General features: G+C 45.4%; 1 protein-coding gene across 4 annotated transcripts in view; it reads left to right on the top strand.

Annotated features, from left to right (window-relative positions):
- Window positions 1–27,569, top strand: part of PDZD2 (PDZ domain containing 2) — a 143,523-nt gene that overhangs the window by 71,055 nt on the left and 44,899 nt on the right. For 2 of the 4 annotated variants that reach the window (XM_075019826.1, XM_075019827.1), the window contains exons 2-5: window positions 2,231–2,633; window positions 16,143–16,285; window positions 16,946–17,078; window positions 19,205–19,372. In XM_075019826.1, coding sequence (XP_074875927.1) covers window positions 2,231–2,633; window positions 16,143–16,285; window positions 16,946–17,078; window positions 19,205–19,372 — 847 coding nt within the window. The remainder of the gene's footprint in view (window positions 1–2,230; window positions 2,634–16,142; window positions 16,286–16,945; window positions 17,079–19,204; window positions 19,373–27,569) is intronic. The other 2 variants (XM_075019830.1, XM_075019829.1) reach the window with 2 other exon arrangements.

Below are 27,569 nucleotides of genomic sequence, written 5' to 3'. Positions count from 1 at the left end.
TGCTTTTCTGTTTCCGTGTGCCAGGAGAAGCAATGCTATCAGGCTTATGTGTGATGGATCAGAGTGCAGTCGTATTGCTGCAAGCAAAAGTCATGAATTTTAATCAACTTTACTGGCTGCCTTGAAATTTGAGTTGAAAGATAAATGTGAAAAACAGGCAGCCAATATTGTTTCTGGAACAAAACTGCCCCTTTTCTGTTGATTAAAAGAATTTTTCTTTTAACTTGATAATCAAAAATACTTCCATCTTAGTTCTGGAATTTTTTTTTAGGCTAACCCTTCAGGTCCTGCCAGCCTTGGGTGCCTTCTTGAGCCAAGTGTCACCTCGTGGCTGCCCAGACAGCTGACCTTGGCTGCAGACACTTTCCAACCAGCAAGGCTCGTTGGCTGTCTGCTTTCAGCCAGTTTGAAAAAGATGGTTCTAGGGCTTTATTTAAATATCCTTAATGTTAAAAAAGAAGAAGAAAAAATACTTACCTGGTGAAAACTGCTGAGTGGACTGTCCAGGGAGTTGGAGTCCAGTTTATATTCATTGGGGAAATTTGGCACAGTCAACATACTTGTCCTTCCCCTCTATTGCTCCAGGGTTGCTTTTAAGTTTATGTAGTTGCTCTATTCATTTGGGCATTGGTCTTCCTAATTAAATATAAGTGATTTGAATGCCAGCGTTGTCTGTGGGGGACATCTAAGCCTTGGGAAGAAGTGGACTGAAACTATCAGCTCATGTCCCTGGACAGAAACACACACCCATCAGGTTATTTCCAGCCACTGCCAGGCTGGTCCAGATTACTTTGAGTAATTGAGAGTGCTTTCCTCACTGCTCTGCACAGAAGTTTGCTTCGGGGGTTATCATAGCCGCTTTTCCTGTTTTGCCATTAAGTCACCTCTATACAGGAATAAGTTTGAAGGTTTGTGTTTAAGGCCGAGTAGCTTTTAAGAAAGGGAGGGGGAAAATTGGCCCACAAGCACCAGGGAGGGGAAAAAAAATGGTGGAAGGCTCCCGAGTTGCTCCTCCTCTCTCAGCCACAAGTGCTGTTGTTATTTTCTCTTAGGACCTTCTGTGGTTCAACTCCACACCTAGTTTCGTGTCTCCGATAGCTGTAGGTTCAGCAACGGCTCCGTATTAGTGAAGAGTTCATTGCAGCTGCAGCAGCAGAGGCTTATTTGGTGCTCTGGGAGATTCTTGCTGCTTTCACTAGTAGAGAAAGGCAATATATTTTGGGGCCTAAATTAGTGTGAAAGGGCACATACAAACCTGCTAAATACAAATTCCAGCTTGTTTGTACTCTCAGTAGGTTACACCCTTGGCTCAGAGCCCAAATATTTCAAAAATTTGAGTTGAGGTATATCCTTTCCCAAAAGACACATGAAGTTAGATTCCCCTTTTGCATCAATGGGTGCAGTTTCTGTAAGGTCACCGAGTATTTGCTTGAAGCAGAAATGTTAATTCCTTCAAGGCATGTCCAGAGACTTTGGGAGGGCAGGCGATGCTTTGCTCTGTGAGAACCTGGTGGCTGGTCCTTGTACAGCTGGGGTGACTTGGCTCTTGCTTTGGTTGGAATACACTTGCCGTAATGGAAACCCACCTTTTTTCCATGTCCCTTTATGGGAGCCAGGATGCCTTATAGTGCCATGCTTTGCTGTACTGAGGCCATTGGCACTACGCCTGCTTACCCCAGTGGCTGACTTTTTTTTTTTTCCCTGAGGCCTTCAGAGCATGTACGTACACCGAAGCAGAAGATTAGTTTCACTAAGGAGGCTTGTTTCAGATGCAAATGCTCTGTGGGCTGCTGCACAGCTGAAGCCTGCCTGATTTTTAAATTTTTTTTTTTTTAATTATTTATTTATTTTAAAGCCCCAGTGGAAACACTCTCGGCTTTGCTGTGCTTGCCCCACCTTTCCACGTCGCTGTGCTGCGGGTCCGTAGGTTGGGGTGGTGGGAACCCGCCTGGTGGCATTTGCCGGTTGTTTCATTACGCTGCGGTGAGATCAGCCTGGACGGCCGGTAGGGCTGTTTGCTATTATTCCTGGTATTGTTTCCCTCTAATACTGAAGGAAGAGAGCGCTGGCTGATACCTCGCGGTGTCCTAACGTACCCGCACGCCGGGCAGTCGGCTGCCGGAGAAGGTGCACGAACATCACGGGGCGCAGCGTGCTGGGGTGCCGGGTTGGGATGCGGGCACCGGGGAGAGAGCAGTAGGTAATCCCCGCGCATCCCCTTTCCTTGCAGTTACCTGGCCGAGCAGTGCTGGAATGGCGGCTTCGTCTACCTGATCATGTTGCGCCGCATCAAGCGCAAAGCCCCTCTTCCTCCCTCCAACGGCAACAACAGCAACAGCTGCGATCCCAAAGCCAAGCCCGGCCCCGAACCCGGCGACAGAGCCTCTCAAAATGGGAAAAGGACCAGGAAGTTCGGAGTCATCACCAGAACGCCGGGCGGCAAGGACAGCAAAGAAAAGCCGGGCTCGGAGCATGGGAACGGGCACTGCACCCCGATGGAGGTGGAGGTTGCTCAGCCCGAGACCTCCGAAGCAGAAAGCAATGGGGACGAGCAGCTTCAGGGCACCGGGGGACAGTACCGGTGCCGGCTGTCGGATGGCGGCATGCCAGACATTGGTGACCAGTCTGCCCAGGTAATGTTTGCGCTGGGGTTTTTTCTGGAGAAGGAAGCAGCAGGCATGGAAGCAAATTAAGGGAATTTCTCAAGCGGTTTCCCTGGTTGCAGTGCTCTGTCCTCTGGCTGAGCCTCCAGGGGACAGCCCGAGGTGTCAGGGCACTGAGCCGTGGGATGGGTTCCAAAACAGGGGGGCAGGAGGATTAGAGAGTTAAATAATAATTGTGAGAAACCTCTTGTCGTGCTCCATCTGTGATGGAGGGGAAGGTCCCTATGTCTCTGACCTGTCAACGTTGGCCTCAGAATTTCTTTTTTTGAGACAACTGATGACCTTACGACACTGGGGCAGGAGGCATCTGTGGAAGATGGTAATTTTGTCCTTTGGGGCTTGATGTTTAGCTCTGAGCCTGACAGCACCTTAAAGTTAATGTTAACATTGGAATTGAAGCTTCCCTTTTTGATGCACCATACCACGGTGCCTTTATTTGTATTACAAAAATTGTTTGGCCAGTGTTTGGGGACCACATGGAAGTTATTGTGAATTTTGCTCTCAGTTGATGAGATGGATGATTTGTTAATGGTTGGGACAGCAGTGGGATTGGGGCTTTCATTGCTTCTCTCTTCATCCTAATGGAGATCTTGGGGTTTGTTGCCTGGCTAGAATTGCAGCGTTGCTGGATGGAGAAAAATAACCTGAGCCTTGATCAAATTTCAGTATGCATCTATCACCAGAAGAGCTGTCTGCCAATCTTTCCAGAGACACTGATAGTATAAACAGATGAATGCTGCTTTGTTGGGATTGGGTCTTGCAGCAGCAGCTGGTTTTGGTTTTAAGACTTCAAAGCTGGTAACAGAGCAGTATGAGTGGACATCTCATCACTAAATGCTGTTGAGGAAAGCATGGATTTAAACGTGTCCTCTGAATTAGTGCTCCCCAATACTACTGCAGGGTGGTGGTGGTGGTGGTGGTTGTGAACTTAAACTAATTTAACTTGAACTACATTGGAGGGGCTAAAACCAGTTTTAAAAAATGCTGGTCTTAAAGAAGCTTAATTGAGAAAACCTGCTTTTCCCATCAGTGAGACATGTTGGATTTCATGGTGCAACAAGAAGGGGAGGGTGTTTGTGTACTGTTTTTGCAAGCCTCCTAATTGCAGTCTTTCTGAAAGAAAACATTAACAGTTTGAAAATAAATAAATAAATAAATCCTTCAGCATTTTTAAAGCTCTGGTCCATATAAAAACTTCTTGAATCTGTTCTGAAGCTGTCTAATTAAACACATGTTACAAATGAAGATGATCAGAGTTTGTTTTGAGGAAGTGGAAAGCCAAAATATATATATATATATATATGTATATATAAAACCAAGAAACTCTTGATCCAGAGCCATCTCGTGCTAGTGTTACCTTGATGTTTTAAGTCATTTTGGTCTGAGAAGTAGATTGTTAAATTCAGAACATATAAGTATCCATGTGAGCAATAAATACATTTTTAATGCAAAGCACATACAAGGTGGCTCTGTAAACGTAAAAGAGTAGTTGAGTCACTGGAAATTTAAGAGCTATAATCTGTTCAGTTGTGGTGTATCTGTCATGGAGCCTGTTGGGAGGCACAGTTGTTTAGTAAAATTGCTTCTCTCTCTCTTTCTTTTAATCCGCCCCCCGCCTTTAATATTTTGCTTAGAAATATGACCTCTCTGTGTGTCAGTATTAATTACATTTTCCTGACGTCTGAATGAGGAGAAATGTGAATAGCTGGAGCCTGAATAGCATGTCTTGCTCATCCTTTGTTTTTTAAAGACGAAGGGGACCTATAGACACCCATCACTTCAGCGACTGTGGGGTAGCTGCTATTGGCGTAGTGAGTGGCTTAATTCAGTTTCTTAGCAAGTGTTGAATAGTGACAGTGAATAAAATTTTCAAAATTATTTGAGCCCTGTTTAAAAAAAAAAGGCAAGGAATAAAGACACTTGGGAGCCTCAAATCTCACTTCCAGCTCCATTTTCAAAGCGTGACCTGGCACTCGGGCACATGAGATCCAGTCGTGTCAGAGCCTTTTGAAAACAGCATCCAGGACGTCATGTCAGAAGCTGCAGCCTCCTTCCAGGCTTCAAAGCAGGAGCCAAAGCTCTCACAGCAGCGGGAGGAGTTATCTCCTCCGGAGCAGGGGCAGGGTGCATTGGCAGGGCACCCTCTCCGCCGGGAAGACGGCTCCATCCCCGCTGCCTGCCGCGCGCTTGCTGTCTCCTCCATGCGTAGACTAATTGAATATCCAGGGCTGTCAGCCCTACGCCGTTGGGGAGCACTATATTCGCTTTGAGAGGACGAGAGCCAGCCTGCGGTGGGCTGGAGATCGGCTGCAGGTGGGAGGAGAGGCTTCCAGAAGCTCTCGGTGACCAGCACGGCTGCAGGAGGACCACCCTGCTCCTCCCCACCGCCCTGGTCCTCCTCCCCACCGCCCTGGTCCTCCCCACCGCTCCTTCCCCCTCCTCTGCCCCAGGATGCCGATTGGAGCATTACAGAAATTGGAATATGGAGTCCAGGAAAATACGTTTTTTCTCCCTGCAGAAAGTTAGTTTGGAGTTGTTGTAATGAAAACTGGAGAAGAGGTTGAGTCAAATCTGCAGTACTGAACCCAGCGGCCAGCTCACGGCCGATGCCTTGGGGATGTTGTGCTGGGAGCGCTTTTGAGGCGTTCACGTGTCTTTGGTGTCATTTGCTTTCAGGGTACCTCCTCTCCCACGAGCGTGGGGTTCTCCTGTTTTCTTGCTGCATGCTGCTAATAACACCAATGCTGAGTCGTGAAACGAGCGGCAAGACGAACACTGTTTGTCAAGTGAACCTGCCAGGAGATTCCTGTGTTACTGGTTTGTGTGCGTGTGTCAGTCCCCTTCTTCAGGCTTGCTTTCATCTCCCAGATCTTGGTCTGTCTCTCCTGCGCACTTGGCTTTGCTATCGCTATGTGTAAACAAATCTGCCAGGCTGTTTGCTGGTATGTAACCCTCAGTAAATATTGTACCTGTCAATTAGCAGGCAGCATTTAATGTTTACAGGTGGTTAAGTTATGCTGCAATATTTTTAGGGTGAACCTAAATGCCCTTTAAAATGTGGGGATTCAAAGCAGCAAGGCTGTATCTGCCCGGCAGGAAGATCTCAAAGGTCTGGGAACCAGACCTGACCCTGGGGAGGACCCAGGCTGACTGCAGTGGGAGTCATGGGCAGTGATTTAAGACCAGGCAATCTCTGAGCCGGAGTAATGATCCATCACATCCTGGGAAGATTGGGGAGCTTAAATACAGAAATCAAAGTTTACTTCTTTTATTCAGCAGCCTGAGACAGGGCGGAGTTTTGTAGGCTAGTAATTATGAAGGCACAGATGAAAGAGGAGTATGGAGTCAGCTGAAAAATGATAAAGAAAAGGAAACTGTGAGGTTTCCTCACAATATATCAATTTTGTGGTTTTACTGTGTTTACCGGTAGGACAGAATCTCTCAGTTTTGTTCTCAGTTTCTGTATCATGGTGTTTTTGGAAGAGCTATGGACCACTTCCTTAGCTGTTCAGCCCCTAAGGAGTGCCCAGAGGTGGCCAGGTACAGCTGGCATGGGCAAGGATCAGAAGTAGGATTGTGAGGGTTGCAAGGACCACGGGTTATAAGTGTGAGGGGTGGGAGCATAGTTTTTAAAAATGACTGTTCACATCTCACTGGCATGACAAGAGGCTTTCATCGATGAAGTCGGAGAAGGTTGGCTGCAGATGAAGTGTACCAGAGCAGACTGTCCACCTTTGCTTCCTCTATCCCTAGCAGGATGCTCTGAAATGTCCTTGTAACACCAGCCATTAAAAGAAAAAACAAGACACCTCCGGAATCCCCTTGAATCCTCTTGCTTCTGTATAAGCATCTGGATTAACAGGGGATTGAAATCCACATCCAAATTTAGCAGTCACCAGTGGAAGCTGTGTAAAGGAGACTGGACAGAATAGCAGTGCTTTAACAGTGAAGGAAGGCAGGTGGAGAGGCGCTGGGTGCTGCATTTGGACATTCCTCCATTGGGAGAAGTACAGGGCATGGGAGGAATGCCGGGTGTGCACCAGGTCTCCCAGGCTGGTCGTAGCACCAGGCTGCGGTGGGGTGCCTTTCCAGGATGGAAAGAAGTCAGCGTCTGGTAGCCCCGTAAGGTGTGTCTGGTGAAGTTGGCCTACCATCTATTAAAAAATGGGAGGGGGGAAGGCAAGGGGGTATTAATGCCTTGCCTCAGAGGTTTTTGGGTGAGGTCTGGGTTATAGTAGTGCTTCAAGATCTTGGGTCCGTGTTTTTAACCCCAGTTACTCTGCAGTGGGTTGTAGCTGCCAGAGCAGCGTGCCTAGCCAGCTTTGCTATCTCATAGACCCACTGAGCCCAGTTCAGGTAGACCACAACCTTCTCCAGGCTCGTGAGTGTGTACACAGGTGCATACAAACGTGCGTGTACGTAAAAGACCAGCCAGGTCTTTGCCAGCCAGCACTTGCTTTTATATCGCTGCAACTGCACGGCACTTGGTTTCGTGTTATCAGCAACTCTCTTCTTTGTTTGAGCCCGTTAGTGCTTTCTTATTAAGATGGCTGGTCTTGGGAAAGCATGAATGCTTTTGTATTGCGTTTTGCTTTGTAGTTGGGAGAGGCTGACAACCTTTCTATAGCAATATTTACCAATTAGCATTGGTAAATGCCAGCCTTACCTTGCATTTTGGTTAATGGAAAATGTTCCTTATCTTGCTAAGCAGAAGAGGAAGGCTAATAGCACGTTACAGGAATCAAAACATGAGGCTTGAAATAATGTACTGGCTTTAAGCATTTTGCTATTTTTTTAAACATGATGGAGAAAAATAATTTCTCATCCACTTGCTGTACCAAAATGAAAACTTCGCTGTGAGCAAGGTACTCCACTGAAGCTACTGAGGTTAAGTTGCTTTACATCAACTTTTTTTGGCAACCTAAGCAGTAATTATTGTTTCGTCAAGGCTTTCTTGGGACTCTTATATGATGCATGTTTTAGACATAAATAACTCTATTTTTAGTTTTTTAATGTAGACACTTCTACTCATCTAAAGGCCTTTCTCAGAATCTGTTTCTGTTCTTAACGTCTTTTTATCTGTTGTGTTTGCTTCCAACTTTCATTAACATGAATCCTGGGGCTATCTACTGTCTTGAAGTTTTAATGTGCACTGTGATAAGCACGTCTTCCATCTCTCTTGCCTGCTTTGGGTTGTAAACTCTCTTACGGACAAGGGCTGTCTTTTAATTGTAGCTGAACAGCACTGACAAAACATGGCCTTGCTTTTGCTTGGGGTTTTAGAAAGTGCTTTGATGTAACTAGTAGTGAAATTACAGTTAATTTTTTTTGCTGCCAGTTATGTTCCACCTTGCCATAAAACAGCTGTCGTCACAACTTTCTGGGGTTAAGACTCACTCGCTGACAATTTTTTTCAACTGACTTAAGGTTTTGCCTTTCTTTGCTGTGATTTAAGTGATAGCTACATCTGTGGTAGCTGTATATTTTAATTTTCAATAGCAATCTGTCCTTTTATTCTGTTTTTGGACTGAATTTTCCAAGGGTGCAGTGGAGGGTTGGGCGTAGACATATTCTGGTAATGGGTAAGTTGTAATGAGTTAGTTTTAATCTGTCATCTTGAAACAGGGTCCTCACTCTTGGAAATGAGCGGCCCCCAAAGGCAGCACAGATACGCATGAGGTCGTGTTACAGGAGGTCTCAGCAATGCTCAGCTATCACAAACCATAGGTGAGAGCACCAGTATGAAAGCATTTCCCACCTACACAAAAAAGTGTTTTTTCCATTTCGCGTATGGTATTAAAGATACAGCAAACCCACAACTGGAATGCAAAGGACTGGCTTTAGCTGAAATGTAAGTTCACACCATTTTATGTTTTAATCATTAAGTGCGAATGCTTGAAACCAAGTGGACATGCCTAAAAATAGAGTACGCTGTTTGCTTAGGTGCTGGAATGTTTCAGGTGTTAGTTGCGATTATAAAGCTACATGCACTTAATTTTTGAGGCAGGGTGCTGAAACCACTGAGCAAACCCAAAGGATGCCGATGATCCTGATGCCGACAGATGTAATACCACTCCCCACAAGAGACCCCTCTTTAGCTGACATGGGAGCTTACTCCAGGATGGACTTTAATCTACTGCAGGCAGCAAGGGTGTTTTCTGACAAACTTCAAACTAACCAGCCAACCATTCCCAATAGCCCAGCAAGAGAATGAGCCTGGGCAAGATACTTGAGAGAATGCAAACACCTCGTAACCCTTAAAAGCCTGAGCTCCCCAGGGGCGGTTGCTAGTCCGAAACCCCCCAGGGTCAGCGACAGCTGAGAAATCCTTTGGCTGATCTTGCAGTAAAGCTTCAATTGACGCCAAGAGGGGAGCAGCCCGGAGAGGTGCAATCCAGATGGTGATGGCTCAGGATGACAAATGACTCCAGCAGATTTTTGTAAGGGGTGATGATGTAGTTCAGGTGCTTGCAATGGCTGATAAAATGTTTAAAGCCCTTGCCAAGGAAATGATGTCAACAAGCAGTCTGTCTCAGGAGATGGATCCCTGGGGGACAGTCTGCATTAAGTCACAGAATTTTCATCCACTCTGCTGTGATGCCTGTTTTGTGTATTTTAATTATGTGTTTGTGTTTGGGGGAGGGTGTGTTTTTGCTTTTGACTGTTCCCCAGGCTTTATCTCCTAGGATGCTTCTCTTTCTATGGGGAAAGTACTCGCATTTCAGTGCAAGGATGCCAAATGTCTGGCGGCCGTTTGTCCAAACAAGGGGACTTGTTAGATCAGCAGTGGACACTTGAATGCAATTGCAGTTGTGTCTGTGCAGCTGGCTCCTACTTATCTTGAGGGCATTTAAAGTTCACATGGTCAACACTGTGTAATTCATATGAAGGGCTACTTGGGTTTGGGGTTTTTTTTCTTCTCTTTCAAGTGGTGTAGGAGACACCCACTTCCATGGCTTGCATCATCCAGAGGTAGAAGCCAAAGGCTTCAGTGGCTCGGTGCTAAGAAACTTCCATAGGCAGTAGGAACGCACAAAGAACTCCTGTCCTGGAGTAATTTATTGGTAAAGGAATTTAGACTTCTTTTCCCCTGCTTTTGATTTGTCTTGGAGTCGTTTAGTTTGCTTGTATAACAACGAAAACAAAACCCAAGGTGGCAGATGAAAGCAGGACTCCTGCTGTCAGATCAGCCTTAAAAATAACCTGGTTAAGATCAGATGAAAAATATACTCATTATCCACTAATGAAATAATTGCTTTGTTAAGAATCTGCAAAAATCAGATTTTGGCATGATTTTCTGGTGCTGAGTCATTCACACTAATATCTGTGATGTGAAGAGTGATGGCATTTGACTGTGTCTTGAGATTGATGCGTTTGATGTACTCACCTGGTATGTGATCACGCAAGTTAATTCTCCAGCTACTGATCTGTCTCTCCCACCTGCCTGCTGGGGAATGGGAATAGTGGGAGGCGGCATGATTTGACCCAAGGTGGGGCAGGCAACTGGGAGCAGTGCTTTTCATTTATCCCACATCAGTGAAGGATGCTGGGGAGTGGTGTGCTGGTATGGCAATCCCAGTATACTCCCTGTTCCCATAGAGGAGGATGCTACAGTGGTCGTTCCTTGAAGGCAATTGCTTATATGCTGGTCTGAACGTGGTGCATTGCTGTTTGGGAGACTTTGCGCTGGTTCCGTGCTGGTTTTCAGCTGTGTGCGATCAGCATGTTGGCTGCCAGCTCCTATGAAGCCTATTGAAGTCACTTTTTTTAATTCACGAAACTTAGAACTTTTTCTTGAGTGTCACATTTCCAAAACAGCTCCGTGGCCAGTGAGGAAGAGCTCACTGTTTGCTTCTGCTGTTCCTACGGGGAAAACCTGTGAAGTTTGTAAGTGGGAACCAGTCCCTGCAGACAGACAGTAAAAATCGACGTTGAAATGCAGAGGGAGGGAGGGAGACATACCGTGGGCTGTGTTGGGGCCCGTGGCAGTCAGTGTGTGCGTACAGACCTTGCCTGGTTATTGGTATTCTCATCAGGGCTTATCTCTGTTTTTATTTAAAAATTGTTACATATTTACACCAGGTTCTGCTGAATTGCTGCTGTGACAGAAAGTGCTTTTTTGTAGACAACTATTTTACATTTTCCATTTTACTGTCTGGCTTTTTAACTACTTACTGCGTTTCTGTTTTCCATTTGTTTACACCTTGCTCCTGCCAAGCTTTTCTTTAATACAAGATTTCAAAGCAATTTTTCCTTTGTATATATAGATTTGCAGCTTCTTGAACAGGGCGCAGTCAAAATCAGTCAAACCCCTTTAAACTCCCCTGCAATTAGCTGGTGAAAGAAAAGGGGGGGAAGAATGGCTCCAATGTCTTTTATTTATTTATTTATTTATTTATTTTCCCCAACACTCAGAGGAAAAACGTTCCTTTTTGTTTTATTAATGATGTGCTTATGAAATCGAGCGTTTGATGGTATGCACTTGGAGCAGGCAGAAGGCGAGCTTCCCCACGTTGCGCTGGCAGCGTACTTCCTTTCTGATCTGCAGCACGCTAGTTTATTCCAGATGTAGGCTCCCTCTGAACAGAGGCTGCCTGATGTACAATGGCTTCACGGTGGAGAAAGATGGCCTGCAGGGACCCACTTGAAGCTGCCAGCTGTATTCTCTATTCTCACTTGCGGTCTGTTACATAAGATGACCCATTTTTTTTAATTTTTTTTTTTTGCTTGCGATTAATCCAAGTAGAATATTCATACTGTCTTTAAAACATTTTAATTATTTGTAGCAAGGCACTTTGAAGTTGATCAGCTTCAAGTGGAAAAATCTGGTCCAAAGGGCTGCCTGCTTGAAAGAGCCAAGTTAGGAGGAAAGTTGAGTCACCTAGAAGCGATGTCACTGCAGAGAACAAAAATTAGCCATTAGCCCTACTGCCGCCTGACTTGACCATTTGTGTTTCTAATTGCTGTGTGAGGGAAGTAAAAAAAATGCAGGTCTGGAAGGGACTCAAGAGATGACCCGGTCTCATCTCCTCTTCTGAGACCATCTTGGACAAATGCTGGTCCATCATGTCCATGAAACCCTTCCGTCGAGAGGAACGCACAGTCCCCCTGCGTAGGCAGGTCTGCTGCTGCTCTGGGTTTACAAGCAAAGTCCGCGGGGTGGATCTGAGCAGAGTTAACATTTGCGCCCGGGAGATGGGGAGCAAATCTCTAAAGGGGAATTCTGGCTTCTTACTCCTTTGACACTCTGAAAGCAAGCACAGATGTCTTTCTGAGTGTCCATCTTGGCCGAATCTCACGTGAATTGCATGGAATTTTCTGGATTGTCATATACAGGTATTCAGCCCATGTTATCTCATGGGGGGGGTCTCAAGTGCTGAGCTGCGTTATTGTGACCTGCCATCAATTAAGGGATATAGGTTGGTCTCCTTAAGCGTGACGAGAGCCTGGGTATCACCTAGTCCCTGGCTGCGACAGGAGCTGGTAGTGCCTCTCTCTCTGTCCTTGCTGAGGACGTCTGGAGTTTGAGATACCTGACTGCACTCCATCAGCACATCTCTGTGCTTTAGAAGGCACAAAATGCTTTTGCACTGAGAGCTGTGGGTGCACGTGTGCAGATTTATTGTGGCACTTGTGAACAAAGCTGGGGGGATTACTCTGAGTCATTTATAAATGAAGCTGTGAGAATTATTCTGAAAGGATGGAAAAGTTCAGATGTTAGTAGGAATATGCAACTGACGGTGGCCAAGCAGTAACCAGAATTGTGCAGCTGATCAGAGGAGAGCGGTCAGCAGTTAAAATTGTCCTCCTCTGGGCAGGGACTTTGCAGGCTCCAAGGACAGTGACATCAGACGTGCAGACTGCCCAATCTAACTACACTTGAAGTTTCCCTGGGGTTTTCTAAGTCTCTGGAGTGGAGTGAATACACCAGAATCCTAGCGTTCATTTAAAGACTAAGTGAGCTTGTAGTCTTTTGTTTATGAAGGAAAGCTTGAAAATATGATCCTTTAAAAAAAATTCAAAATTAAAGACATGCATCACTCTGCTTTTTTTTCTTTTCTTTTTTTAAAGCATTAAAATTTGTGTTGTTGAACCTGAGAATCTCTAATAACTCAACAAAACTGGTTTTAAGTAAAATTTAAATGCATTTACAAATCCTTGGAATTGGCACAAAACTCTACTATTAAGGCTTTCCTGTGATGGAGTCACATAAAATGCACATAAAAAGCAGCAGCCTTTCCTAGCTGGTTGTGATGTATCCCATGCTGCTCCATGCAAAAGAGGTAGCAGCTTTGTGGGTAGGGGAAGGGGGTTCTGCTGATCACCCCTTTTCTCCAAGAGGCCTCAAGCAAAGGCTAGCAATCTGCTTTTTAATACTTAGCTTTCAAAATCTCGGAGTGACGTATGTCGGAGGTATGTGTGTATTGGTGGGGGACGTTTGCTTTGCAGCACGTGGTTAAATGAAGAGCTATGAATGTTTTATGAAGAAGAGGGGAAGAACAGTGAGGGGATCTGATTTCCAGTCGACGCCAAATTGTTTATTCCTAGTGAAATGCATGCAGCTGACCTGAAGGGACTTGAGGGACAGCCTTTTCTTACACAGGGGATGGTGACCATGTCATTTGAAAATGAGTGAAAGAAATACATATTGGGGTATGTGCCAAACAGTTTTGTTGTCTTTATTGTGGCTGCGTTCTGCCGTCCGTGTTCAGACTGAGAAATGCTTTACTTTGCAAGTGCTTTTGATTTCAGTGTGAGTTCAAGGGGAATAAGATGGTGCTTGCATTAAGAGCAGCAGTCTTGCCATTTGCTGCTGTTAAGTGCTTTGCTATGTAAATGAAAATTTGAGAGTGGGTCAGTTAAGAATAAATCCGGGATTTTTTTTTTTCTTTTAATAAGATGTTTGATAGTGAGGAGTGCTGAGGAATGCAAGCTAGGTGCTGCACGTCATGGGCCTTTGCATAACTCGCGTTCCAAAAAGCTTTTGCAAGCCATTAAATGCAATTTTATGACTGCATTGTTAAAATTTATGGGAGGGTCTGCTTCCAAACTGGGTTTAACAACGGGACACTCGGAGTGGCATCTTGTGAGGAGAATAGATGGTCATTGTTCCAGCCTGGGCTTGGTTGCGGGAGGCAGAGAGATTGTATTTCTCTGTTACACTGTTTTCATGATGGGTGCAAGGTACTTTATAGCAATAAAACCTCTCTTGAGCATTTTCATGCTGTAGCTCAGTTCTGTTTTTTAAGTAGATAAATATAGTTGACTCTTGCCCCTGCATTTAACATGGCGTCTCATGTATCACTCTATCTCAAAGCATTCTCTGTCCAGACACGTCCTGTTTTTCAGGAGGAGACTGGGCTTTTATCAATGTGCTGAGGATCCCAGTTAAACCTGTTGGGATATTGCCCATGTGCATGACTTTCAAGCTAACAAATTACCCACAGATGTATATGTTTTCGGACTCAAACTTTGGGGTTACCTCTTAAGACACCTGGTTTGTTTTTCCTGTTTCTCCTACTTGTGGTCTAGGGGCTGTGTAACATTATTATGATTATTTTTCACTTTGTTCTTAAGATACTGGTGTAGATACTGGCCTCTTTGTTCCTGTATCTAAAAACCTCATCTTGCATTGCATTTAAAAGTTTCAGCATAGGGGCCCAGTGATCAGGTAAAAAAAAAGCACATTTTCTTCACTTAATAATAAAGGCTCTGATAAACAACGTTGGCCTAAAATCTGCAGGTTGCTGCCACAACCCTTGGCTTTGCCGATATATTTAACAGTTCCCCTTCTCAGAAACAAGCAGCAAATTGTACGTGCTCTTCACAGTTTGGCATGAAATTTTAATCATCTTTGCTACTTGGGCATTTGTGTGCTGCAAGAACATTACTTGTGTGCGTAACAGAGCCAGTCAGAAATAGCTGACCCAGTGCCCAGTGACTACAACACATGGCCTAAAAATTGCCTCCAAATTATGCATTTTGCTGTCTTGCAAGCTTGAAAACTTCCTAGGGTTTCTCATAATTCTGTTATCCTGGTTCTTCCCCTCTCTGAGAGAGTCCCAGCAATTGTCTTCTGTGTCTTGCTTGCTTACTTGTTTTTCTCTTTCCTTTCTTGCTCTGCTGATATCTGCCACACTTGTGTTTCCTTGTGCCCAGTCCTGCTGGTAGGACTCATGGAAACTAGTTTTTGTTTTGCATTTCTGCACTGGTTTTGGCTGGGATAGAATTAATTTTCTTCACAGTAGCTAGTATGGGGCTGTGTTTTGGATTTGTGCTGAGAACAGTGTTGGTAATGCCGAGATGTTTTAGTTACTGCTGAGCAGTGCTTACCCACAGTCAAGCCCTTTTCTGCTCCTCAGCCCTCCCCACCAGCGAGCAGGCTGGGGGGGCACAAAAAATTGGGAGGGGACACAGCTGGGACAGCTGACCCCAACTGACCAGAGGGGTATTCCAGACCATGGGACATATAAAGCTGGGGGGATGTTTGGAGTGATGGCGTTTGCCTTCCCAAGTCACCATTATTTGTGATGGAGCCCTGCTTTCCTGGAGATGGCTGAACACCTGCCTGCCCGTGGGAAGTGGTGAATGGATTCCTGGTTTTGCTTTGCTTGCGCACGCGGCTTTTGCTTTACCTGTTAAACTGTCTTTATCTCAACCCACAAGTTTTCTCACTTTTACCCTTCTGATTCTCTTCCTCCATCCCAATGTGGGGGGAGTGAGTGAGCAGCTGTGTGGTGCTTAGCTGCCGGCTGGGGTTAAATGATGACAATTTCATATTGCTCTGGAGTTTGTAAAGCACTTTTTAGATAAATATTTATGATCATTAAAAAAATAATAATAAAAGTATCCTAAATATTGCTTATTACCTTGCTTATACTGAAAAGTTATTCTCTGCGGTGGGTAAATTTATTATTTACAGTCTCTACGACAGCTGTCTAATAAGAAATATTTGATTGGCAGCTGATAATTTGAAGCTGGTATTTTCTTTCCTATGTCTCAAATCCCGCAAACCCCTCCAGAGAGGGAAACGCTGCTGTGTGATGCCAGTCTGGTCCCTGCTGCAACAGCAGCTGTGCTACCTGGTGTTCAAGGTCCCCCTTGAACAGTGTCTTGCTCCTCTGCAGCCCTGCACAGCTCATCCTTGAGTTTTGGCGAAGGGGTTTGAGACTGCTGGTTGCTTTGGGAAGGATCAGGGCATTGAGAGCAGCACCTCTGTGTGGCTCAGAAAAGCTGCAAACAGCCCTGCAAGGAAACTTCTACATGCTGACCCTGCTCTGTGCTGCCTCCTCCTTTCTGCCTTCTTCGCTTGGACCACAGCTAACCCAGCAAAGCTCAGCAAAAACACCCGTATAGCTTGAGCTATACAGATGTGTGGTGATGGGCAGCAAGGTGCTAAATAGCTCCCTCCTGTACCCTCCCAGCCCTCTCTCGGTGTCCAAATCCAAATTCAAGGACTCTCTGCACATTTTCTCTCAGCGAGAAGGTTGCCGCATATGGAAGATGCACATCCTGAAGGGGACGGACGGGCTGGGAATCCAGATAACAGGAGGCAGAGGGTCAAAGCGGTCCCCTCACAGCATCATCGTCACCCACGTGGAGGAGGGCGGCTCCGCGCACAGGTGAGGTGACAAGTGGTGCCTTCGTGGGAGTGGGTGTGATGGAGCATACGTGGCCATCGCTGTTAGTCAGACTCATGAGACAGGTGGGGGGGGTTTTGTCCTCCCGTTGTGTGAGCGTGAGAATATGACATTTTTAGCTTAAAAACTTATTTTTATGATTGGTCACTGAAGCTTCTTCCAGCATGTTTAGTCCAAACCATAGACAGGTCAAACACTTGCTTCGTGCTGGAGTGTAAACCAAGGAGCCTGATGGCTTGCGGGGCTTTTTCCCCAAGTCCCATTTTGGAAGATGGGCCTTTCCCATGGGATCGGCAGTGGGTGAGTGTGGGTTGTGCAACCCAAGGTGCTCACTGCCAGCCCTGACAGCAGGAAGATGGGGCTCACTGCTGCTCCCTGACCATCTCCAGTGGGGCACCAGAGAAGGTTTGAGAGGTCTCAGCCCTGCAAAGAGGGTGAATTGGCTCTGGTGATGACAACGATTTCCTGGGGGCACCTTTCTGAGCCACTCTTTTGGGCAAATAACACTTCATCAACTGATGCAAGCTTAGCGTCAGCCAGATCCTGTGTTGTCCGTGCCTCCGTGTCCCACCGCGTGCCACCGGAGCCCGGCACTGGGGGAGGACTACCCTGCAGCTCCATGTTCCCACTCTGTTTCCGCAGGGATGGCAGGCTGACGGCAGGCGACGAGCTCCTCATGATCAACGGGCAGTCGCTGGTTGGGCTCTCCCACCAGGATGCCGTGGCTCTCCTTCGCTCAGCCGCTGGCCTGGTGCAGCTGGTGGTGGCTAGCAAGGTACGGTCCTCTCCTTGGTGGTCTCCTGAACGTGCATCCACCAGTTGGTGCAAGTGCTGCGTGGAAAGGGGATCAAAAATGTTTTTGACAGGGAATCAGGCGTGCGCATTTTGCTCCCCTAAATTTAATGCGCAGCTATGGGAAATGTATCAGTGGCTGCCATAAATCTGTGGCGAATTAGCAGGGTATAGACCAACTTAATGATTTGCTTGTATTGTCACTCTCATTCTGTGTGCAAATGAGTCTGTATTTATTCTTGCAGATGTTACTTAAGTTTTGGCCAAAATAATTTTCTTAAAATACATGGTAAATAAAGCAGGCTGTTCTCAGCCTCTTCTGCTTCCTGCCTGTGTAGCCTCCCTCGCTCTCATCTCTTGTCCTGTCTGTGTGCCTGAGGTCTCTTGATGATGATCTCTTGGCTCGAGTTCCTTATTTTGTCCTTGTTAATAGCTTGGAGTGGAGCTCTTGCAGATAAAGGAGCATGAAATTTCAGGGAAATGAGAGTGCAACTCATTTATCAGTCAGGCTCTTCATTCTGCTTTCATCGCACGAGAGGTTGAGGGGATATTACACAGCGTTTTGTCCTTTGTTTACAAAAATCCTGCCCACCCCCGTTTGCTCTCCTCCCCGGACCACAGCCTGCTGCTTCCCAGCTTGGGTTGGTGCAGGTGTTTGGTGGGCAGCCGACCGGCTCCCAAAAGCGCCCAGGGTCTCAAAGATGGACTTCCCTGCAGGTGGGGGCCGTCAGGGCCTTTGGGGTGGTGGCAGGATCATCTTGGGCCAAAGGGACCGCTCGTAAACCTGCATTTCCAGGTGGAGTGTGAAGTGTCAGCAAGCCACTGTGTCAGTAATTTTAATTTTTTCTTAGCTTCATCTTCAGGTTGCCCCAAACAACCTGATGCAGTTTTCTGCAGGTTTAATGTCTGGATGCTCTTACGGCTTCCTGGCTGCTTTATGGTCATGTTTTTCGAGAAGAGGCTTTATCCCACCATGTTCAAAGTGAAGAGCCTGTAACTTCTCTGACCTTTCAGTTAGACAGTGAAATTCATTGAAGACCTTCTGTAAACTCACAGCCTGGTATTAACCCCACCAGTGTTTATTCTGGAACCAACACGCTTTGACCTGAAGTAGGTACATTTTGTATTTCCTTTAGACAATTGGACTCTTTGCCAAAACACAAGGTGGTAGACAGCATAAATTTCTCTTCAAAATTATTTGCTTGTTCCTGCGATGACTGCATCAAAATAATCGTTGTGAATAAGCTTGCAGCATAAAACTTCACATTCCTGATCAGGCTGTGAATCTGTTGGCCCGTGCTCTGTGCACTTGGACAATTTTCATGTCCCTGGGAGGAGAACTTGGAAAGGCAAGAGGTGGGGAATCCAGCCTGTGCCGTGTTTCAGGCAGTCTCAGGAAAGGTGTAAATAGGTGAAGTGTTCCCCAGCAGCTCCCTCTGGGCGTTATTTGTTGGTGTGGGAAAGCAGCCTTGCCGTTTGGCCTGGTGAGCACTCTTGAACGCAGGATTTGTTCTGAAAGCAATAAAATGAGAGTCTGTCTGGCCACTGCTTTTGGCTGATGCACGTGTTTGCCTCCCAGAAAAGGTGCCAGAGACTGGGAACAGATCCTGAAGCATCAAGACTGAGTTGGTAGAGGATCAGTGGGTCGGTTTTTATTTTGTTCTAAGTAGGGTTGTCGTATTATTCTTACACGTGTAGATAGATAAACGTGTGAAGGGAACATCTGCAAGGAGGGAGCAGGAGCACAGAGTGTGATTTGGGATGCAATGAAATCCGTAACGAGGTCTGTAAACTAGTGAGCCTGCTTGCAGTGACATTTGATAAACCCAAAGTGGGGAGGAGCAGGCTGCTGGGGAAGCATTTATTTTAACTTCTCCTTTATGAAATCTAAATGTTTTAGACGTGTATTGGCCTGCGTTTACTGTGTATGCACTTTAAAACCAGGTCTGCTTTTTATAACTGGGCCGTTAAAGTTTGAGCACATGGAAGTGTGTAATGAGGGGAGGATTACCAGGGAGCTCTCACTGGGCGGGTGAAATGGAGCAGTTTCACCATGACTTCAGTAGTTTTTTGCAACCGATGTAACATATTTTGTTGTCTCTTGGGTAGGAATCTGCTGAAGGGGATTTTCTGAAGTACCCATCTACCAGTTTGCCAGACTTGCTTAGCACTTGCTCAGTCCAAGACTCTGTCTCTTGCACTGACAATAAAGAAAACGAAGAGCCAGAAGAAGAAGATGTGAAAGGAGTGAGTGTGTCTCCTGAAAAACTGGTCGCTGTAAGTGTGTGGCTTTGGTGTGACGTTTTTGCCCTCTCCCTTGACGCCCGTTTGCATCTGTGGCACTCTCCTACAGCCTGACGCGGGGCAGGTCCTTGGGACGGGGCAATCCCACGCAGCCCTTCTTCGCGTGGGATGTGGGTGACAAGCCGAAATGGGGATGGCACCTACCACAGCATCTGCCATCTCTGCTACTGCGCTGCAGCAAAGCAGCAGCACAGGGAGCAGGAGCTCTCGTGTCCTCCAAGCTGTGTGCCAGCCATGGCTTTGTTGTTCTCTCTACCGCTGGATTATTTTCCACCCATTTCCACTGCTTTTGTTGGATCTGATGCAAACTCTCTCGCAGCGCTTACATGGTAACACGCTCTTCTTTCCCCTTCTTTTGTAACTAAACTTCTTTAACAGTTTATGATCCAAGTCTTCAAGTTTTTATTTGCTCTGTTGAAGCCAACAGACACTTTTGGGGGGAGGGATATGAATTTCTGTCTGTGAACAGTAACTGAAGTTCTGCTGAATAAATGCTGCCGGTTGATAATCTCACTTGCATTCCCTTCAGGGCTGCATTAAGCAGAGCTTAAGTGGATTATTGTTATTTATTTGTAATGTAGCAGCTCTCTGAAACTTCATCGGTGTTCTGGGCCTCTGTTGTATTGTACAGACAAAGAATAAAATGATGTTTGCTACTCTAAAGAGCTTGCAGGCTGGTTTTCCAGCAAGGGAAAGCAGGTGGATTCACTTGAAGCTTTTATGTTTTTTTAATTTTCCCTTCTTGTCTGTTTTTTCTCCTCTTTTCTGTGGCAATTATAATAAATCTCTTAAACCTTTGAACGGCTCAGACGTGATGCTGGTTTGGTGATTTGTTTTGATTTTGTATTCTTACACTTTCCCTTTTCTGAGCAAAAGACCGCTCTGTGGGACAAGTCTCGCGCTGTAGTATAGCTGATGCTGGTGTTCACTTCGTACCTGCCTGTTATCTCTGACTTTATTTGAGTCTATGCTTGTAACAGTCCTCACTCTCACATACCTCTTTACTGTGACAAGTTTTGTTATTTCTGCACTGTCTACTCTTACATGTGCCAGGGTGCCTTTTCGGGGGGAGGAAGAGGAAAACAAATAAATCAGGGATGCTTAGCGTGCTGATGGTGTAGTGTTTGTGTGCTAACTTGAGTTGGCACCTGAGCATTCTTTTGGCTATCAAAATACTTTAAATTCTTCTATATATCATGTTTCAAATTCTGATAATTTTTCATAAGGCTATGGCTCAGCAACACTTAAACATAAAAATCAATTTTGTCAAAAGTTAATTATGTGTGGCTTCAAGATGCAGCTCCCTGGTGTTCCAGTGACTCTTTTGGCACACGTTAGGAGTTATTTGTCATTTGGTTTGCTCCTGGCTTTCCAGCCAGGCTCTGCCTGGTTTTCAGCAATGGCCTTTTTTGACGGGTTTTCCTTTCCACATAAAAGTAATGCTAGGGGAAGCTTGAGGTAACTGAGGTGCACGCCACTGCACGCCAGCAGTACGAGCCTACCCAGAGCCCTTCAGCGTGGACCTGAGTTTGGAGCCTGCCCCGATGTCCGTCCCAGTGCCGCTGCAGCTGACAGTGGTGGTAGCCTAATTCCACGCCAGTTTGATTTGCCTGCCTGTCTGGCACTCTCACCCCTGATGGCCATAGCTCTGTGCTTTTGTAATGCATCACAGCAATCTGAGTACGATAAACACCTTAGAAGAATAGCAGCAAGATATTTTTTTTTTGTTCTCTTTCCTGTTTCTGTTGATTTTTTGTTGTTGTTGGAGAGGATGTAATTCAGAGGGATGTAATTAGGTATTGGTGACTCTCAGTACCTCTTCTTCTTTTGCTTGAGCTGCACATGAAATCCTCCGTCTTCTAATCCAAAGCACAGCATGCCTTTGCATTCCTCTGGTAATTGCTGTCTCAGCCTCAGGAGTGCAGACGGGGCTTTCTGCAGCCTAGTGTAGGCAGCCTGTGCGGTGTGGACCCCTCGGCTCTACCCACAGCCCGATCCATCCTCATCAGATCAGGGCAGCCTGAGCTGAGCTGGGCTGCGCAAATCCTGTGTGCCACCAGGCAGGACGTAGGAAGGTAAATGTATGGAAAAGATAAACCACACATGGCTTTTTTCCAACTGGCAAGATGGAAGGGATTTTTCATAGCAAAGCTTAGAAGCCGATTTCAAGGTCAGTATGAACATGAAGCATCACATGATTTTATTTTTTTAAAATATATACGCATAGTCATATAGATTATTGCAAAATTGCTTTGGAAATTACTGTTCTTTGCTGCTCCCACTCCTGATGATACCCACATGTCTTCTCTTTCTCTCATATATATATATATATATTCCATTATATTTATACTGTAGATAAGGGATGACAGTGTGACTGATGACTAAAGCAGGAACTAAGCTGGACCATTTTTATTCAGTGTAAATATAATTGTTTTAGACTTCCAGAGTGGTTGGTACTCAAGGTCTGGACCAGGTAACTGAGTGATCTCAGTTTAACTGTCAGACCTTGTAGATTTGAAACAGATTCTCAACCCAGCTCTGGCCAGGAGTTACCTTTCTCACCACCAGTTTCTCACCTCTGACAAGAGGTTAATAAATTTTCTTGTTTACTGTGCAGAGCTTTGTAGAGACTTAAAGGGATGTTGTCAGGTGCTGGGTGGTTAAGTAACAACAAGTAATTCAGAGTGATTTGTTGTCAGCTGAGGCTTCACTGTCCCTTTTCTGACTAGTGCAGTGTATATCTAATTCTTGAGCAAGTGTAGAAAATACTACAAAACTTGCAGGAGCTCTTAGGGTTGTCTAAGATCTTCTTTCATTAACTTCGCTGTGAATATAGTTCAGTGCTGAGTATTCAGAACCATAGTTTATAGACCTGATGGACTTGCTGTTAATGCCTTAGCACCTGATTGCTTAAAGGCTGAACCAGGCAGGAAGAATAATCATTTGGAACCAAGGAATATATTCAAATCTTCATCCTTCTAGTTATTTAGAACTCAGCTGGACCAGGCCCTGAGGAACCTGCTCTGACTTGTCTCTGCTTTGAGATGGGGGCTGGACCAGGGACCTCCAAAGGTCCTTTCCAACCTGGCTTACTCTACGATTCTGTGAAAAATTTAAAAAAAAAAAAAAAATCTCCTTCTAGGGGCTGGATGTTAAAAATTTTCCCTGTGAGCAAATTCTTTAAAAATCTTAAGTTCTGCTCCAGTGCTTCCAGCCAGGGAAGTATAATCTGAGCTAGTCAGCTTCGCCAGGACACACCAGAAGAGTTTAGCGACACTTGAAAACTGTAATTTAAGAGAAGTATCACTTGTAAGTCTTACTTGAAAGTCCACTTCTTGTGTTTCATTAATAAAAATTTCATAATACAATTTAATTGGATCTCTGTTTTTACAAAGTCTCCTTATATAAAGCCCTGTTTAACATGAAACATCCCTTAAAGTTCTGACTTCAATAAAACTTGTGCTACCAGGCAGAAAAAGGATTACGTTAATATCCTTAAAGTGTATTTCTTTCAGAGCTAGTTTGGCCAAAATATTCCTGAACTATAGATACGAAATACTGGGTCACAGAGTTGTGTTGTGCTAAATTGTTCTGAGGCACTTGGGGATTTTAAACTCCTCCCCACCCCCCAATCTGAATTTCGCCTTGTGCAGTTGACATTGCTATTTCAAAATGTCATTATTTATGTTCACATGAAATAGGATGATATGATAGTATTTGCCTTTGACCATTTATTTTTAATTCTAATTCACTTCTCCTAGTATTTCTGTTGCTTGAAATCAAATCTGTTGCTGTTTTGCTGGGTGGTGGAGCAACCTGGGAAATGAACTCTAAAGAGAAAGCAGGTCTGCCAAGAGTTTGCAAAGTGTCTGATGAATTTGGGGCATTTTGGGTCCCCAGATAGAGGCTTAGTTGCTTGAAAATTTTCTTGCCTGGTAGTGCTATATTGTTCAGTATATGATGATCTGAGTACTTCATTTTTGAAGTGTTCAGCTTCAGTGACCAGCTTCATATTAATGGCTTGAAATTTCAAAAAGTCCCTAAATACAAGAAGAGGGTGTCTGCCTCAGGAGGTTTTGATCTCTAATTGCTGGAGGCAGGGAGGGAAAGCTGGGGACTGTTCCTCTGTACTTTGCTTAATCTTGTGCTCTCCCCTGGGTATCTGCCCCTCGTGATGCTGGAGGCAGGACCCTGAGCCAAGTCTATTCCGTGCAGAATAGAATTGTACAAAGGAGAAATTTCTTATTTGGGAAAAGAGGTCATCGTTATCCGTACCTGTTGTGGGGAACCTGGGAGGCAAGGCAATTCACCTCCCCATGCCCAGGCTCACCATGCAGGCAAGCCCTGGGGACACAGCCTCTGGCAGCATCCCTGGCTGTGTGACCCTCTGCTGTGGGGTGGTAAGCCCCTTTTGCTTGTGTTTAATCATTTTGTGTTGACCTGAAGTGCTTGATGTGTACCTTCACGTGAGCTGTGGGCACATTGCATGCCGTGACCCACAAGATGGCCGTGACCCAGCAAGGTCTTGATCCTCCTACAAGTAACAGAAACAGGATGTCTCCTGTTAAAGGTTTCTTGCATGAGCTGGATTTCCTCATCCCTGCCAAAACCCACTTGTCTTTTTTGCAAGACATGCAGCTGAAAGTGGGTAAATAAACCTGTTTGGGGAATATGAAAAAATGCATTTGTTTAATCCCCCTCCCTCCCCATTTTTATTTTTTATCTGAGCTGTAGGTCTGCTTAGTTTTTTTCTGTCATGAGCCTTTCTGTCTTACCAGGCAATTGGTACATAATTACCTGTAGCCATGCAAGCATAATAAGGAAGAGGATAACAATGCCATAAGTTTCAAAACACTCTTGGGGTCAAAAGTTCTTCTGGAAACACTGGGAGAGAATTTCAGAGAAAGCATTAGCATTAAGAAGGAAAAGGAAGCGTATCTCAACAATTAAATGTGTGCAGAGTGCGGGGAGGGACCCTCATTACTTCGAGGGCTTGAGTGTTCGTTCCCATTAGGGCACTGCAGTCTCAAAAGAGGTTGCTGAAACACAACTCACTCCTCAAACAGCACTGCATGGCTGGAAAAAAGCAAGAAAAGAGCTTTTGCTGGCAGAAATCTGCTTTGCAATGAAATGCTTTACTTGGCAGGGGGGGAGAAGATGAAGAGCCTGGTGTGAGGCTCGGTTGTGGCCAGCCCTTGTCCTGGAGAAGGGTTTAATAACTCCTTTTCTCTTCACGGTGAGGGCTGTCAGTGTTTGCAGATCCTGCCTTGTGCCAGATCATCCTCGGAAGGGGCAGGTGAGGGCAGGGTCCAGCCGCACCTCACCATGGCTTGGAGCTGCTGCTCAGCTCTAAATGCTGCATTTGTTGAAAGTCTGGCAGCACTGTACCTTTCTGAGATACAGTCTTGTCCAGCATATCTATGCCTGTGCCTGCGCAGCGCCCTCCACCCATGCTGTAGCTGAGCAGACACACTGGGTCCTACAATGACTCCAAATGCAATTTTTTTACAGTAAATGGAGTTAGGAATTTGGGCAAGAGAAAATGACAAAATATTTGGGGTCCAAATCTTGTTCTCCCAATGTGGCTCTTCTTCTTGTGTTGCTTCCAGAAGCTGTATCACACTAAAATAAGCAATTCCAATTCATCTTATTGCCAGGGCGATGTTCAGTGATGGGCTGATGGTGGTGGTGCGGCAATGGCAAGGGCTCGGGGAAGGTGTGGGCACACATCGCGTGAGTTTGGGGAGGAGGAAGAGTGGTGAAAGGCCCTCAGCAGGGCAGTGTCGTTGAATTAGTGTTTTTCACAAGTTCTAAAATTCACCTGTCAAGGAGACATTGACGTGAATGTGTTCTTCAGGTCAGGAGGGAGCTCCTCAGCAGCAGTCACATTCTTCCTTGTGGCTGGCTCCCAGCTCTTCTGGGCCACTTTCTACTGCCTCCTTGTTAAAGGCAAGCCCAGGGAAAGCTGTTTCACCCGGAGGCCAATACTCTGAAGAGTTCCCTGTAGACATGAGGCAGCCTACAAACTGAAATATCTCCTGTTGCTTGGGCTGGTGGAAGATAACCTTTTTGACTTGACCATAAATATCAGTGTAGACAATGCCCAGAGTTACAATTTTTGCCCTTTCCCTGTGATATGTTTGAAAGCCAAGTCAGCAGAGTAATAGAAACACAAGTTTATCTACAGTACAGGTTCTGCATGGTCTTTGTTTTTGTGAATGAGGGTTTTTCCCATAAAGCAACAGATACAGTACAGCCTGTCTCTCCTTTGGCTGTTTGGATAACTGCCCGGTTTTGAAGGAGATGAACTGCCTTTAACAAGCTAAAAATAACCCCCTCATGGCACTGGAACAAGAGAGATGCTGTCACAGTCATGCAGTTCACATACATTAACAGAATGATGATAAAGGCTGTAGGATTTGAAAGTTAGTGTGAATGTCGTATCATCACATCTGCAGTGTGTTTATCTGCAAATTCTTGAGGGTGTACACAGTCCAGTCTTGGTTGGGCTCAGTTAAAACTCATTTGAGATGTGCTGTGCTTGAATAAATGTAACCTATATAATGCATGAGGCTTCAGATCCTTGATTCAGGTATGAAAGGCACTTAATGCTTACATACTCCATATCCTCTTGTGTACTTAGGATGATATAAAATGTGGGTTTGGAGCTGAAATCCAAAGCTCTCCACCAGATGTGTCATGGGAATGCTCTCTGCAGCTGTGGGTTGACATCAGTATTAGGAAGGTCTTGCTTCGTTCTCAGGAGGGTTGCTTATTTTGAGGACTGTTTACTGCTTGCTTTGTCCCTCACTGTGAGTAAAAAGGTTATCGTTCAAAAAAAAAAGGCAGAAGCAATTTATTATTCATCATGATGCATGGTCTCCAGATTTGTGCTAAGCCATGAACTGAGCGTTTATTAAAGAGTAGTTGGACCAGCTTTCACACAACTTCAGTTCCATGTTTGTCTCCTCTGTTTACCAGCACCAATCTTCTGGGACTGCTCTGCAGCACATGGAGACATCTCGTGGGCAACGACTAAACTGCATGCAAATGCGTCATGCTTTTTTAATGTTTGGGGGGAAAAAGGATAAAGCACAAAAAAAGAAAACAGCAGTGATCTGTTTGTGCACCGTTTCAGAAATGTATGCATTTGATTTCCTTTAGCTTAGAAGCTGTTTCTAATGAAAATCATAACATATTGCAGAAGAGTAATCTGGTCCAAAAAGGACTAAGAACTGTTTAGCTGGGAGCGTCTTACTATTTCCAAGGCATGTGTTGTCTGTGATATCTGTTTCTTGGAGAACTTAGCTGCATTAGCCATTTCCTGCATTTATTCCTTTTTAAAAGGATATTTTTAAAGTTTTGCCTCTTCAAAACATTATTATTAATTTTAGCGGCTGTTTGGAAACCTGAAAATGAAATCTGCTTTGCTTAACTGCAGCTTTGACCATAAATGTAACATTGCACCGATGAGTCTTTTGGAGCCGGCACAGCTGGGATCCTGCTACCCTGGGAACCTGCCAGCCTCCTCTGGGCCATGGTCAGCACATTGGGGCTCCTGGTATCAAAACACATGGAAGAAGGTTTTGGAGTGTCTTGTACAAAATAAACAGAGCGTTCTGGAAGATGAGAGCAACTCAGCTCTGCCGTTGTGTCTTTCCAGTCTGTTTGCTGAGGGTGCAGGGGCAGATATTGCTGCTGCCTTTGTGCGGCTAAGTGCCAGGTTACGTTCCACGTGCAGGTTTGTGTGTGAGAACTGTATAGGCTTGGTAAAGAACAGTAAAAATAACCACTTCCTGAAGCTGACAGTAATGCCCTTTCTAGCAACTACTGCATTACAGTAAAGGCTTAGGGTGGCTCTTGAATGCAGGCATTTGGTAGAGTGATAGGCCAGACATTCTTGGAGACGACTTTAAAGGCTTTTGTTTTGTTTATTTGGCGTTTCCACCTATTCAGAAAATAGGGCAGCTCCAGTTCTCGACTGTTTGTCGGGTTTCCTGATCTCCTGCTGCACATGAACTGAGAGTTTTCCAACACTTTCTTTATAATTAGGCAAAAGAGGCCTCAGGTTCCCATCCCCTTTGCCCGGCCAGGAGGAAGCACAGGCTGCACCCGGTGGTACCGGCACGGGTAATTCCCAGATGAGCTGCTGGGGAAGGTGGTCGGTGCT

Source organism: Buteo buteo, chromosome Z (genome assembly GCF_964188355.1).
Source record: "Buteo buteo chromosome Z, bButBut1.hap1.1, whole genome shotgun sequence".
Classification (NCBI taxonomy): domain Eukaryota; kingdom Metazoa; phylum Chordata; class Aves; order Accipitriformes; family Accipitridae; genus Buteo; species Buteo buteo.
Note: the sequence above shows the minus strand (reverse complement) of the source record. Positions and strands in the feature narration are given on the sequence as shown.